Below are 14,793 nucleotides of genomic sequence, written 5' to 3'. Positions count from 1 at the left end.
GTGGATGGTTGTGTCTTTACCTTGTTGACAGTTACTTTTGCTGAGCAGAAGCTTTTTAGTTTGATGTAATCCCATTCATTTATTTTAGCTTTTATTTCCTTTGCCTTTGAGGTCAAATTCATGAAATCTTCTTTAAGTCCAAGGTCCTTGAGTTTAGTTCCTATGTAATCTTCTATGCATTTTATTGTTTCAGGTCTTATATTCAGGTCCTTAATCCATTTTGAGTTAACTTTGTTGTGTGGTGATAGACAACAGTCTAGTTTCATTCTTTTGCAGGTGGCTTTCCAGTTTTCCTAGCATCATTTATTGAAGAGGCTTTCCTTTCTCCACTGTATGTTTTTGGCTTCTTTGTTGAAAATTATTTGCCCATGTAAATATGGGTTTACTTCTGGACCCTTGATTCTTTTCCACTGGTCCTTGTGTCCATTTTGCTGCCAATACCATGCCATTTTGATTACTGCTACTTTGTAGTATAATTTGAAGTTGGGCAGAGTGATACCTCCAGCCTCTTTCTTTTTCCTCAGGATGACTTTGGCAATTTCGGTCTTTTGCGCTTCCATACAAATCTGATGATTTTTTTGTTCTATTTCTTTAAAAAATGCTGACAGGATGTTGATGGGGATTGCCTTTAATCTGTAAAATGCATTAGGTAATATGGTCATTTTAACTATATTGAATCTTCCAATTCAGGAATACAGAATATCTTTTCATTTCTTTGTATATTCTGTGATTTCTTTTAATAGGTTCTTACAGTTTTCATTATATAGGTCCCTTACTTGTTTTGTTAGATATATTCCTAGGTATTTCATCCTTTTTGTTGCAATTGCAAAAGGAATTACTTTTTCTACTTCTTTTTCTTCTTTATTAGAGTATAGGAATGCTAGGGATTTTTTGAACATTGTTTTTTTATCCAGAAACTTTACTGTATTTGCTTATTGTTTCTAGTAGTGTTCTTGTGTGGAATCTTTAGGGTTTTCTATATAGAGAATTATGTCATCCACAAATAGTGACAGTTTGTTTGACTTCTTCATTTCCTATTTGGATGCCTTTTATATCTTTCTCTTGTCTGATTGCGTTTGCTAGGACCTCCAATGTTATATTGAATAATAGTGGTGATAGTGGACAGCCTTGTCTTGTTCCTGATTTTAGAGGGAAGGTTTTTAGTTCATTGTTTCTTTATCCCTCTGTTTCTGTCATTTTAATTTGATTTTCTTCTATTATTTTTCGCTCTGTTCCCTCGTTTTACAATATGTGTTTCAGTTCTGGTATTTTGGTGTGTCGTTACCACTGAGTTTATGTAAAGGATACACACACACACGCACACACATATACACACAGTGGTCCATTTTTCTGTGTGCGCCTTATCTCCATTCCCTTTTGCAAATTTGGAATCTTACTCCCTCCCCTTTTCTGTTTTCATTGCCTCAAGTTATTCCTATATATACTATATATTCATTTCTAAAAATCTTCTGTTTTGAAGTGGTTTTTCTTTTTGCCTTTTACCATTATGTAATATTTAGGCTTATAATACTCTATTCTTAATAAGGGTTGCACTTTCCTGCTTGTGTATGCCTTTTAGTTATCTTACTAATAGTTATGTAATTTTTTGTCCTTTTATTTCGGGTACAGCGACCTCTTCAGTATTTCCTGTAATGCAAGCCTTGTGATGAAAAATTCCCTCAGCTTTTTGTATGTCTGGAAAGATCTTTATTTCTCCTTTATATCTCTTATTCTTGCTGAATATATTATTCTTGGCTGGTAATTTCTCTCTCCAGTAGTTTGAATATTTGGTTCCACTCCATCCTTGCTTGTAAGGTTTGTGCTAAGAAATCCGATAGTCTAGTGGGTTTTCCTTTATAAGTTACTATCTTCTTTTCCGTGGCTGCCTTGAGAACAATTTGTCAATTTTTGACAGTTTTAATATAATGTGTCTTGGAGAAGGCCTCTTTGGGTTGAGATAATTGGGTTTGCTATTTGCTTCCTGTGTTTAAAGATTCAGTTCTTTCCATAGGTTTGGGAAATTCTCATCAACTCTTTGTTTGAATAGGTTCTCTGTTACCTACTCCCTCTCCTGGTATACCCATTTTCTTCCTTTGCTTTTTCTGATGGTGTCAGATAATTCTTCTATAGAGTGCTTTCATTTTTTTTTCTATTCTCAAGTCTTTCTATTCATCTTTCTGTGTCATTTCCAGAGTTCTAGTTTTCATATCACTAATTTTCTTCTCCATCTGGTCAGCTTTATCTCCTAAGCTTGCTATTTCATTCTTCATCTTTTGTAATGAGTACCTCATCTCCAGAAGTTCTGTTGGATTCTTTTTTAGGGCTTTATTCTCTATGGTAAGGTATTCTTGTTTTTTGTTTTGTTTCTGAGTTCATTGAACGACTGTCGATCTGAATTTTCTTTCATCTTGTTGAGTTTTTTCTGAAGTGCAGCCTCAAATTCTCTGTCATTTTAATCGCATATTTCTATGTCTTGAAGCTTATTTTCTGGAAATTTTTCTCTTTCTTTCTGAGCTGCCTTGTTACATTGGTTGTTCATGGTGTTTGATGGACTATTTTTCTGCCTGGGTGTTTTGGAAGTGTACTCTGCATTTTTTTTTCTTTTTTTGCCAAGGAAATTTATAATAAAGTGTTGTCTCTTTAGGAGGTTGATAAAAAGGGGGTTTTCTTTTGATGTCTAGTAGGTGGAATCCAAGCTTCTTGGACCTCTGTTTTGAGATTAAAAATGACCCTTCCTCTCTGGTGGGCTGTGTGCCTCCTCTGCAACCAGGTCACCTCAGTCCCAGGGATCCACCCTCTTTGGAGGATATAGTGGGTAACGGGGTTTCAATCCTCAGAAAAGGCCCTGAAGCCCCATTACTGCCCCAAGGTCAGATGCAAGGTTCCCTTAGCTTCCTTCCATATCAGCCTGACTGGGTAGGGGTGGGGTTGATTGGGAAATGAGGTAATGTTTGTAGCTGTTTCTCTTCCCATAATGCTATCCCCCAGGTTTCAGCTACTTTGCCTAGATATTGCTGTAGTGTATGTTTCAGAACTGATGATGCAAATTCCCCTGGGGCTAGGTGCTAGCTCTGGGAGGATATGAGGAAGGGTGCGTGACCACACTCTGTGACTCGCCCTCCCATTGGCAATGGCAGTTGCTAAGACACAGCTTTTGCCCATCCACACTCAGTCTCTGTCCTGATTACTAGTCACCACTGCGTGGAATGTGCTGATCCTTCAGGACTGTCTGGATCTTCAAAGTGCCAAGAACCGATCACAAAACCTGCCCTACTCCTTGGCCTGCAGAGAGCTCTGGCTCCTATCACAGTTTCTTTATTTCTCTGTCCTAATCCACCTCCCAGATGCGTGGCTTTACTCACCTTTGGATGCTCTGATGCACAGACCTCTCAGATGTGCTTGTGTGCATATTGAGTGTTATTTGAATTGTAGATGTTCAGCTCGTTGTTATTTCAAGGAGAGATTTCTGGGGAGATACCTCATGCTGCCATGCTTCTGACATCACTCTATTACTTCTTTACACATTTAGAACATATGCTCTAAAGCCTTTTTTGGTAAAATCCAGCATCAGTGTTCACTAGGAATTAGATTCTGTGACTGACTTTTTCTCAATAGGGGTCATATTTCCCCTCCCATTTTTGTTTTGTTTTGTTTTGCTTTCTTTGCATGTCCAGTAATTTTTACTAGAAACATGACATTGTGAATAATGTTATAGTAATATGAATTCTATTATGTCTTTTGCTGAGGTTTATTGGTTTTTGTTCTCACAGGCAATTGGTTGGAATCAAGCTTCATACTCTGCCCTACTGCTTCCCACCCCCTTCTCCCTCAAGTGTGAAGCAGCTGATAGATCAGCTTAGTTAAGCTTCTAGCTGCTGCTTTTTACCCTGCACCCTGAGGGGAGGTAGGTTCTCCTTGTGTTCATGTACGTTACCTCAAAGGCAAGGAATTAGTGAGTGTTTATACATAGATTTGGGGGGTTACTTTCTCCAGTTCTCTTTTTTTCCTAACGTTTTTTCCCTTATACTCTCTGCTGCTTTGTCAGCCCCACCTTCTGACACCAGAATCTGCTTGAGCTATTAGCAGATTGTGGAATGCTGTTAAATGAAGAAATATCAGAATCTCACTTGGTGCACTTCTGTTGTTCAAAACTCTAGTATCTTCTGTCTGCTTTTTGCTCAGTTCTCTGTGATCTCTTCAATTGTTTAATTTAATTATCAATGTGGAGTTCTGGCAGAGTTTATACTCAGATTTTAGGTCTTATCTGTTCTATAGTTCTCTCACTTCCAGAATTTATCCCTAAGTCTCCAGTTCATCTGCCATTCCTAAATTCTGTTCTCTTCCACCTTTGAGGATGTACGCTGTGATTTTCTGCCTTAAGAACTATGGGGTTTCAGGTACCTTCACACAAAAAAGCCAAAAACCTAATAGTTCTTAGACTTTGTAGTTGCTGTCCTTTCAGAATATGTTTGATTTGGTTGCTCTTCAGCGCCATTTATTATTTATTTATTATATATTATGTTCACGTTTTATAATTATTATCTGAGGGATTATTGTTCTGACCAATTCACTGTGTTATTACTGGATATTGAAAGTCACTCCATGCATTTTAAAACCATGGTTTTCTTGCATAACAATGCACCTTACTAATCTTGAAAGGGAAAAAAATTAACCTCCCAGTGAAGCCAGAGAAAATTGTTCTGACCTTGTGATACACTGCATCTCACACATACTTCTGTTTTAGTAACTGTAAAACGTTCATCCAGGTTTGTGTCTTTCTTGAAGGTATGTGTTACATGCTTTGAGGCTTTAACTTCTTGTGAGCAGAGATAGCATTTTCTATCTTGGCATGCCAGGAAAAGAATGCAGTTTTGGGGTACAAAGTGATTTCATAGTAAATATTTTTAGAATGAGTTATTAAATGAATCTGCCAGCAGGTACTTGTACTTTGATTTTCATTTCCCTCACAATGTAAATCACAAAACAAGGAAAACGATAGGCTTTCATTACAAGTATTCATATGAGTGCCACAAAGAATAGGATCAAAACTAGTGCCAATATCTAGTCAACCCATTCTGAATACAGTTCCTTTCCATTGCAGGGATCAGTTTCATTCAAAGATGTGACTGTTGACTTTACTCGGGAGGAGTGGCAGCACCTGGATCCTGCTCAGAAGACTCTGTACATGGATGTGATGTTGGAAAACTATTGCCACCTCGTTTCTGTGGGTAAGAAAACGTCTCTGAAACTTTCAGTAGCATGTATTTCCTTTCCAAATGCCTAAACTATGTGTCATTTTGAATTTTGAGGATAAGAGGTGAGGAATCCTTTTTGGTTAGTAGAAGGATGATTGTGTCTTCCCTTACCTGGTACAGGGTATTAAGTTTATTGTTATACAAAGGTGTGTATTAATTTGTAGTACTGAAAATACACCTTACTAATTTTTCAAATGTATTGAAGCCTAAGCAACTTAATCCAAATCCAAATCTTCTTTAATCAGGGTGTCGCATGACCAAGCCTGATGTGATCCTTAAGTTGGAACGAGGAGAAGAGCCATGGACATCATTTACAGGTCATACCTGCTTAGGTGAGTTTCTGACTCTCAGGCCGAGGAAATCTAGTGGAAAGTAAATTTTAAAGTGGTTAGGTGCTAGCTGGCATCTTTGAAACATTTGGAGAGTCTTTTTACTACTTATTTCAAAGGGTCCCAACCTTTGAAATAACCTTCGTGTCTGCAGACTTAAAGCAGACTTTCAAATATCACTTTCCCTGTAAATATTCTTTCCTAATTTGCATAATGTTATGAAAGATAGTTACCACTGTTGACATAATTAAAATGTACTATAGGCCTATGGTTTTTTTAGATTTTTTAAAATTTGTTTATTTCTAGCTTTCTCAGAATTATCTCCTTGCCATTACATAGAATTTGGGGGGAGTGGGGGGTACTTTCTTAAATCTATCTTTAGAGAATAAAAGAAATTTTGGTTAATGTGTCTCTTCTTAGTTGCTTTCCCTTTTCCTTCTTTTATTACCTCATATTTGTTTTTTTGTACCAAGTTGCCATTCTCACTATAAATCTAGCTATTTTAAAACTTTCTTGCCTTGACGCAGACTGATCATTTTAGTTAGCATTTACTTCCATTAAATTTGATGGTTCATTTTATATGGCTGACCATCATTTCTTAAATCAGTCCTGAATTGGGTAAAACATTAACTCATTCTTATCCTGATTTTTTGAGTGATTATTTCCAACTTGGTCTCTTTTCTTCACTACTGTGGCCATATTCCCTGGAACAATACCTAGCATATAATAGTCACACAAAATTTTTTTAACGTATATTGCTTACTGGACTCAGTCTTATTTGTCTGATTTCTTAAGGGATAAGCCTTTGAATTATAATAATCACATCATTCTCAGGATTTAAGCTTCATGTTTTATGTTGATGCCTCTAAATGGACATGCTCTGCACATTTCTTCCGCCTTCGTTCTATGTCTTTAGGAGTTCCGTACTCTGATGTCTCACCTATTATGTGACAATATTTCAGAAAAGAACATCACTAACCTTTCCAGCTCTTTAATTATTTTGCATTTTCTATTTCTATATTATTTTTCCCACCTGATATCCACTTCATTATTTTGTGTCTGTCATCATTAATGAGAATCTCTTCACAATTCATAGTAAAGTTATCACCCTGTGAAATATGTTAACTCCCTCCCATATTTTCATTTGTCACTGACATCATACAAAATAACAACTCTCTTATTTCATGTCTTGACTACTGAATTACCATTTAGCTTTGCTATAATTTTTGTTCTAACTTTAAATTTGTAGTTATTTTTCTGACAAGATATATCACTTGTTATCTGTTATTTGTTTTATGAAACTAAAATTACTCTTCATTTAAGGACTAACATAATAAACTTTAATCTGGTCTTTTCAACTTTTATTTCTCTTTCTTGTGGAAAACTCTTGCCAATTTCCACTTGATTCAGTGCTCTAACTTCTTTTCATACATGTAGGTTCTGTCATCATGTCTATACTTTTCTTTGTGTTACATTCCCTTCCATAGTGTTGAGATTTCTTCTCCATAAAATATTTCTAGACTACTCCACATGATATCTACCATTTCCTTCTGCATTCCCATGCTACTTACAAACTATAACACACACAGTACTTGGATATGATTATATAATACCTGATTGTACATGCTTAAGGATTCTTTCCCTCAAAGATAATATCCTCTGTTTCGATATTCTTTGCTGTAGTGTATAACATGTTAGATATTCAGTAGTTGCTTCATGAATGGTTTGTGGAGCTGTACAGGGGAGATATCTCTTTCCCCCATTCAGAAAGCACGTTCTTGTAAATTTCTTTCAGGTATACCTGTTCAGACCATGGCTCTATAAATTCTGATCAAAATGTTTTGACTCTACCATACAGTTCTTATCTATCATGCACAGTGTTATGTAAACTTTTATGGATGAGATTTGTCAGATATGGGGACAACCTTCAAAACTTGTTTGAATGTAAAAAGCGAATCTAGGGGATATAAAATTTTGTTTACAGGAGAAATTCCTTGTGTGTTGGTATTGGTGGTAATGGACTCAAGGCAGAAAAAGATGTAGATGATTACAGTAACAAAATAAATTATACCACTAAACTTAAAAGAGAAATGAAGGATAAAGTCACTCGATTTAGAACTAAAATGAATGATCTGAAGTTAGGGAATGTTACTGTATTTAAGGAAGACTTGAACAGTCTTTGTTTAAACCTGAAAAAATAAAGTCCGTGACTGAAAAGAGGAATAGTTATAATTGATGGCTGTGAGTTTTTTTTATATGAACAATTCTGAAAGAATTGATAGTAACAGCAGTCTGAATACATAGGTGAATATACCCTTAGTCTGTTTAAAATTTCCGGCTGAATGGAGGATTAGACATGGACTGTAGGACTGTTTTTCTAAACACTAGGAAATTGATGCTTGTAAAAATTATTTAGCCATCGATGGCTACAAGGATAGGAGTAGCAAAAACTCAAAGTGTTTTACCTTGCTATCTAGGGATGATGTATAAAAGCATAGGCTCTGATCTGTGTCCTACAGAAGTTATCTTTCCTCTAATATTTTCCCTGAATAAGCTTTTATACTAATCTAGTCCATTATCCTTAAAGGTTAATGCCCTTGAGAGGTTCGCTTCATTGCCTCCGAATCCACCTATCTCCAAGTATCAATCACTCTTCCATCATTCTTTGTCTTCTCCCCACTACTTCTTATATCTGATCAGCTTTCTTTATGAAGTTCTCATTCAAACTGGAAAAGTTATTAGTGTTCAGTTTATTTTTTCATTCTTTTCTATCTTGAAGCAGTTTTTATTTAGCTTTTTGTCTTTTTTTCAGTCAGGGAGTAATTTTTCTTGGGTCTTTTTTGCTTCATATAATAGACCCTAGTACAATATTTTTGTTGTTGCAAATGTGCAAAGATTCACAAATTGTTATTAACTATATTCTTTTCTAGAAGAAAACTGGAAAACTGAAGACTTTTTAGTGAAATTCAAGGAACACCAAGATAAGTATTCTAGATCAGTTGTATTCATTAACCACAGAAAACTGACTAAGGAGAACAGAAATGCATATGAAAAGACATTTACTTTAAGCAGAAGCCCTATAAATTCAAAAAATTTTATTTCTGAATATGATACTCATGAAAAGATTTTTAAAAATGTTTCAGAACTAATTAGTAATCTAAGTTCTACAAGAAAGAGACTTAGTGAGTATAACAGATATGAGAAATCACTTCTCAATACTAAACCAGAGACAGCTCACCATGGAGTCAAATCCCATAATCAGTATGGCAGCGCTACCATTCATAGTGAAGTGCTTGTGCAGTATCATAAGATGGAAACTCCAGCACAGTCACTTGGTTACAATGACTGTGAGAAATCATTTCTTAAAAAAGGAGGCTTAATTACATGTCATAAAGCTTACAGAAAGGAAAACCCATCTGAATATAATAAAAGAAGAGCAAACAATATTGAAAAAAAACATACGTGCACTGAATGTGGGAAGTCCTTTTGCAGGAAGTCAGTACTGATTCTTCATCAGGGAATCCACACAGAGGAAAAACCTTATCAATGTCATCAGTGTGGAAATTCATTTAGAAGAAAGTCATATCTCATTGATCATCAGAGAACTCATACAGGAGAGAAACCCTTTGTTTGTAATGAATGTGGTAAATCCTTTCGCCTAAAGACAGCCCTCACTGATCATCAGAGAACACATACAGGGGAGAAATCATATGAATGTCCACAATGTAGGAATGCCTTCAGATTGAAATCACACCTCATTCGTCATCAGAGAACTCATACAGGAGAGAAACCATATGAGTGTAACGACTGTGGGAAGTCTTTCCGCCAGAAGACAACACTTTCTCTACATCAGAGAATTCATACAGGAGAGAAACCTTATATTTGTATAGAGTGTGGGAAGTCCTTTCACCAGAAGGCAAACCTTACTGTACATCAGAGAACTCATACAGGGGAAAAGCCCTATATTTGTAATGAATGTGGGAAATCCTTTTCCCAGAAGACAACCCTTGCTCTTCATGAGAAAACTCATAATGAGGAGAAACCTTATATTTGTAATGAATGTGGAAAATCCTTCCGCCAGAAAACAACCCTCGTAGCACATCAGAGAACACATACAGGGGAAAAATCTTACGAATGCCCTCACTGTGGGAAAGCTTTTAGAATGAAGTCATACCTCATCGATCATCACAGAACTCACACCGGAGAGAAACCATATGAATGTAATGAATGTGGAAAATCCTTTAGTCAGAAGACAAATCTCAACCTACATCAGAGAATTCATACAGGGGAAAAACCCTACATTTGTAATGAATGTGGGAAGTCCTTTCGGCAGAAAGCAACCCTCACTGTGCATCAGAAAATACATACAGGCCAAAAATCCTATGAATGTCCTCAGTGTGGAAAAGCCTTTAGCAGGAAGTCATATCTCATTCATCATCAAAGAACTCACACAGGAGAGAAACCATACAAATGTAATGAATGTGGCAAGTGCTTCCGTCAGAAGACAAATCTCATTGTACATCAGAGAACTCACACAGGGGAGAAACCCTACATTTGTAAAGAGTGTGGTAAGTCTTTCAGTTATAAGAGAAACCTAATTGTCCATCAGAGAACTCACAAGGGAGAAAACATGGAAGTGTAATAACTCTGAAGTCTTTCCAGTATATTATAAAACCGCAGTTTTTTTTAAGCATGCTAATAAGATAATTTTCATCAAAAATGTGATCATTATTAATTTAAAGTACCACACATCATAACTGTGTCTCCTTTTTATTAGTATTAAGAGGGTATGGTCATTGTTACTGAACTCTTATCAGCAATGAATCTAATTTTTAAACTTTTCAAATTCTGCTGACTCAGTTTATTTTTTAAAAAATTATTTATGTATAGGCAAGATAAAAAATAGTTATAAGCAGTTCTCCTTAAGAGAAAGAAAATATGAACTATATTTTTAATTGTACTCAGTGGAATACAAAGTAGCTATTACTTCCCAAAAGATTAACGCTTCCTTGGCTTATAATATTGTGAAATATTTCTTGCATGTCTTTAAACTTATATGTTCTCATCATACATCATTAATTCTTTTGTGTCTTATTTCACTCAGCATTCTTAAGATCTATACATTATTGCATGTGACAGTAGTGTTTTCATATTCAGGTTGTATACAATTCCATTTTAAAAACACCACTATTTATCTTCTTAATGGATATTTGTAATTTTTATGTTTTTTTGATGTAATAAAGATACTGCTATAAATATTCTTGTATATTTCTTTGTATGTGTATTTTTGTTGATTTTTACCCCACCCCAAGGGTGTATGTAAGCTTTTTCAACTATGATAAAAACTGCCAAACTTCTCTTAGACGTTTCTTAACATGATTGCTTTGGAGAGTAACAGCTCTGAATGTAATCCAAGGAGAAAGGCCTTTAGCAATCATTCAAGTGGAGAATTCCTACTTAAAAGAAATCCTTATGATGTTATATTTGTGAGAATGTTGTTAGTCATGAATATACGAATGTCAAATGTAGAAAGACCTTTAGCTGTGGCTTGAACTTTACAAAAAAACAAGTCATTTTGGAGGGAATTTTATAATTGTCATGGTTATGAGGTACTTTTAGCCATAGCATACACTTTCAGCATCAGTAAGAGGGGACATTGTTGAGTAAAATTTGGAAGCATAGTAGTCACAGTAGACACAATTATAAAAATATATACAAGTAAGCATATATATAGTATAATGAACCTATGTAAAGTAAGTCTTTTATAGCTTGATTTATTTCACAGAAAATGTGGGTCTCTGGAAATCCCAAATGAAAAATCATTGGAAAGGTTTTGATGTTTGAGAATTAGAAATCTGAGATACTAATACCTGTATCATGTTTTCTTTGAAAGTAGTAAGCTCAGCAGTGTAAATGCCCTTTTGGAGAAGGTTAATTTTAACCCATTTGTCCTACATACACTTATTGTGTGTGATAAAATTTAGTAGAAATTAAAATAAGCTGGGTTTTTTTTCCCCCCAAATGAACAGAACTGTAAACCAGATCTAAGTAAGCAGGAAAACAGTTGGTAGTTCAAGTTTCTGACATTAAAAAATGTTTAACAAGGCCCTGGGCCAGAATCCAGCATGACATTCTGGACCCTTGGAGATCCGGGGGCCAAAGACCCACCAGGGTGAGAGAAGATATTCAGGGCAGCCCGGCAAACCTAGGATGGCCTATCACCATGGACTCAGTGGACAGACCAGATGATGGGTGTCCTGGATATGAGGCCCATGACTGGGCAGGTTTCTTTGAAGGAGGCCAACTATAGAGCTGCTGGGGAAGCATCTAGGACTCTCTACTAAGCAGATCAATCCAGAGATACTACCAGCTCTGCTATAGTAGATTGAATGGTGCCCCTACCCCAAAAAAATACATCCATACCCTAATCCCCAGAACCTATGAATGTGGCCCTATTTGGGAAAAGTGTGTTTGAAGATGTAGGTCAGGATCTTGAGATCATCATGAATTATCGTGGCGGGCCCTAAATCCAATGACAAGTGTCCTTGTAAGGGAGGCAGAAAAGCCACAAGCCAAGGAGCACCTTGAACCACCGGAAGCTAGGATGTGGGATGGTTTCTGCCTCAGAGCCTTCAGAGTGTCACCCTGCCAATGACTTGATTGCAGAATAAATCTCTGTTCTTTTAAGCCCCCCAAAATTTTTTTTAACAAGCCCTCTGGCCTATAGAAAGGGGCAGCAATTACCAGTGGGCAGTAAATGCAAACATGCTTGTCCTGGTCTTGCAGATCATTTCAGAGCAAAAAAGAATACTGGGTGAAGAAAATCAGACATGATAAAAATTTAGACTTGAAAGGGACATAACATAAAGTTATAATACCTTTTATGATTTGACAAAACTTTGTGAAATTTAGCCTTAACTAGTAATTACTATTTGCCTTGTCTAGCAAGTGGTAAATCCTGCTACGTCCAGCGCAGCTCTGGAAAATAAAGCTGAGTGGGAACAGTGGGAGATTGAGAAAAGAAAGAAGACAGAAAGCTGGGATCAGGAGGCCCAGTATTCACTGATGATGGATTAGAGAGCGATTTTATTTTTGCAAGCTGCTTTTATACAAGAGCATACTTTTACTGGCACCCAACCTCCACATCCTACTATAATCATTTGCATTTCTGTAGATTACCCCCACCCTTCATAGCCTGCTATAATCATTCGCATTTCAACACTTTCATTGTTCTCCGGGTCAGTTCCTACTTACCCATTCTTAGGAGGATTTGTGGAGGTGAGGCAACCTTTAGTTGGCCTCAGATTGCAAGGACCTTGTCAGTTTACAACCAGCTCTCCACAACTATTTATGCTTAGAGGATTTTAATGAATTTAGTTGGATACGGACAGGTACATGGTGAGTGGCAATGGTAGGGGTGTCTGTATTCCATACAGACGGGTTTACATCAGGAAGGAGGTTAGCGACAGGGAGTGCAGGGTCGGGAGATAAAGTTGGGTGGAGAACCATTAGGAAGGAGGGTGCCGCGTGGTTGAAAGAGATGGTGGCATGGAGTTTAGATAAGATGTCACAGCCTAGCAGAGGCACAGGGCAGGAAGGTATTACTAAGAATGAATGGGTGAATGGGGTCTCTTCATAGGAGCAATAGAGGGGTTGGGTTTGATTGGGGTTGGAAGGGGTTCTGTCTACCGCAACAACAGTGATCTGGGAAGGAAGAGTAAGGCCAGAATGAGAGGGAAGGACCGAATAGGTAGCCCCCGTATCCACCAGAAAGGTGATGGACTTACCTGCTACCTGGAGCATGATTCTGGGCTCCGCGAGGGTGACCGGAGTACCAGAACCCGGGCCTCTTCAGTCTTCGGCCAGGCCTAGGAGCTCGAAAACCAGGTGTTGTCCTTCATCTGCCCCTCCGCGTGGAGGCGCCGAGGGCCGAGGAAGGCCCCGGCAGTCAGACTTCCAGTGGCCCGGCTGCTTGCACTGAGGGCAAGGCTTTGTCGGTGGTCGAGGATTGGGCCATTGGCGAGCCCAGTGGCTATCTTTGCCACACTTGAAGCAGGCACCGGGTGGCACAGCTTTAGGGCGGGTCCCGCAGGCTGCAGATGACTGTGGTCCCCCCAACGTGGGCAGCAGGGCTGCAACCAAGGCTTGGGTTTGGAGGCTGACCTTTTGTTGGAGGCGCGCTTGTCGGGAGGCCTCGGCCGTTTCCTCTCAGGTGTTGAATACCTTAAATGCCATTTTCACCAGATACTGAATCGGGGTCTCGGGACCATCTTCGGCCTTTTTGAGTTTCTTTTTAATATCAAGGGCAGACTGGGAGATGAAATGAGAGGCTAGAACGGTAGCCCCGCTGCGAGAGTTGGGAACTAGATGGGTATATTGAGTCAGAGCCTCCTGGAGGCGGTTAAGGAAGAGAGCGGGGTTTTCATCAGCTTGTTGGGTAACCTCACGGAGTTTGTCAAAATTGACTACTTTGTTAGACATGGTCTCCATACCTCGTAGGAGATATTGGACAAATAGATCTCTCTGGGGAAGGTCAGATCCCTGGCCAGGTTGGTAATTCCAATGGGGGTCTTCTCGGGGGACAGCATTTTCCCCAATAGGGCCCGTATTATCAACTAGATGGTCGTGGTCTGCCTGTTGGATGGCCACGGCCCTAACACGCTCGCGCTCTTCGGGGATTAGGGTGGCGGATGTAATGACATGAATATCGTGCCAAGTCAGGTCGTAAGCTTGGGCAAGGTATTGGAACTCTTTGATATAGTTCGATGGGTTGGCCGAGAAGGAACCGAGGCGTTTTTCGATTTGGGAGAGATCGTGGAGAGAGAAAGGAACATGAACCCTGACTACTCCATCTCCTCCGGCCACCTCTCGGAGAGGGAAGAGGTGGCTGGTAGAGGAGTCAGGTTCACGGGGATGAGATCGAGTATGGGTGGCGACGGGAGAGTGAGGAGGGGACGGAGAGCGAGGAGGCATCAGTGGTTGGGACAGGGATAGGGTTGAGGAATCGGGGGCAGCGGGAGCTGAGGACTCGGGAAGGTGGTGGAGGAGAGCCGAGGAGTTTGGGGAGGTCGTGTTCCGGGGAGGGATCAATAGGCGGCTTGGGAGATGGGGGTGAAGAGGAGGCAGTGGGGGGTGTGGGACTTGGGAAACAGGGTGAGCGGTTGGGGGAGAGGGCCAGGAGGATTTGGAGGGTGGAACGGGGGGAGCAA

At 38.7% G+C, this 14,793-nt stretch overlaps 1 protein-coding gene across 10 annotated transcripts in view; it reads left to right on the top strand.

Moving 5' to 3' along the window:
- ZNF567 (zinc finger protein 567) overlaps nt 1–14,548 on the top strand; it is a 72,405-nt gene extending 57,857 nt beyond the window's left edge. For 7 of the 10 annotated variants that reach the window (XM_036232142.1, XM_036232141.1, XM_016119624.2 and 4 more), the window contains 3 exons: nt 5,102–5,228; nt 5,501–5,587; nt 8,515–14,539. In XM_036232142.1, coding sequence (XP_036088035.1) covers nt 5,102–5,228; nt 5,501–5,587; nt 8,515–10,226 — 1,926 coding nt within the window. In that variant the 3' untranslated portion in view covers nt 10,227–14,539. Of the gene's footprint in view, nt 1–3,770; nt 3,905–5,101; nt 5,229–5,500; nt 5,588–8,514 lie in introns of all 10 variants that reach the window. The other 3 variants (XM_036232144.1, XM_036232143.1, XM_036232145.1) reach the window with 2 other exon arrangements.
- The last annotated feature ends 245 nt before the right edge of the window (nt 14,549–14,793 follow it).

This window comes from Rousettus aegyptiacus, unplaced genomic scaffold (assembly GCF_014176215.1).
Source record: "Rousettus aegyptiacus isolate mRouAeg1 unplaced genomic scaffold, mRouAeg1.p scaffold_m13_p_14, whole genome shotgun sequence".
Taxonomy (NCBI): domain Eukaryota; kingdom Metazoa; phylum Chordata; class Mammalia; order Chiroptera; family Pteropodidae; genus Rousettus; species Rousettus aegyptiacus.
Note: the sequence above shows the minus strand (reverse complement) of the source record. Positions and strands in the feature narration are given on the sequence as shown.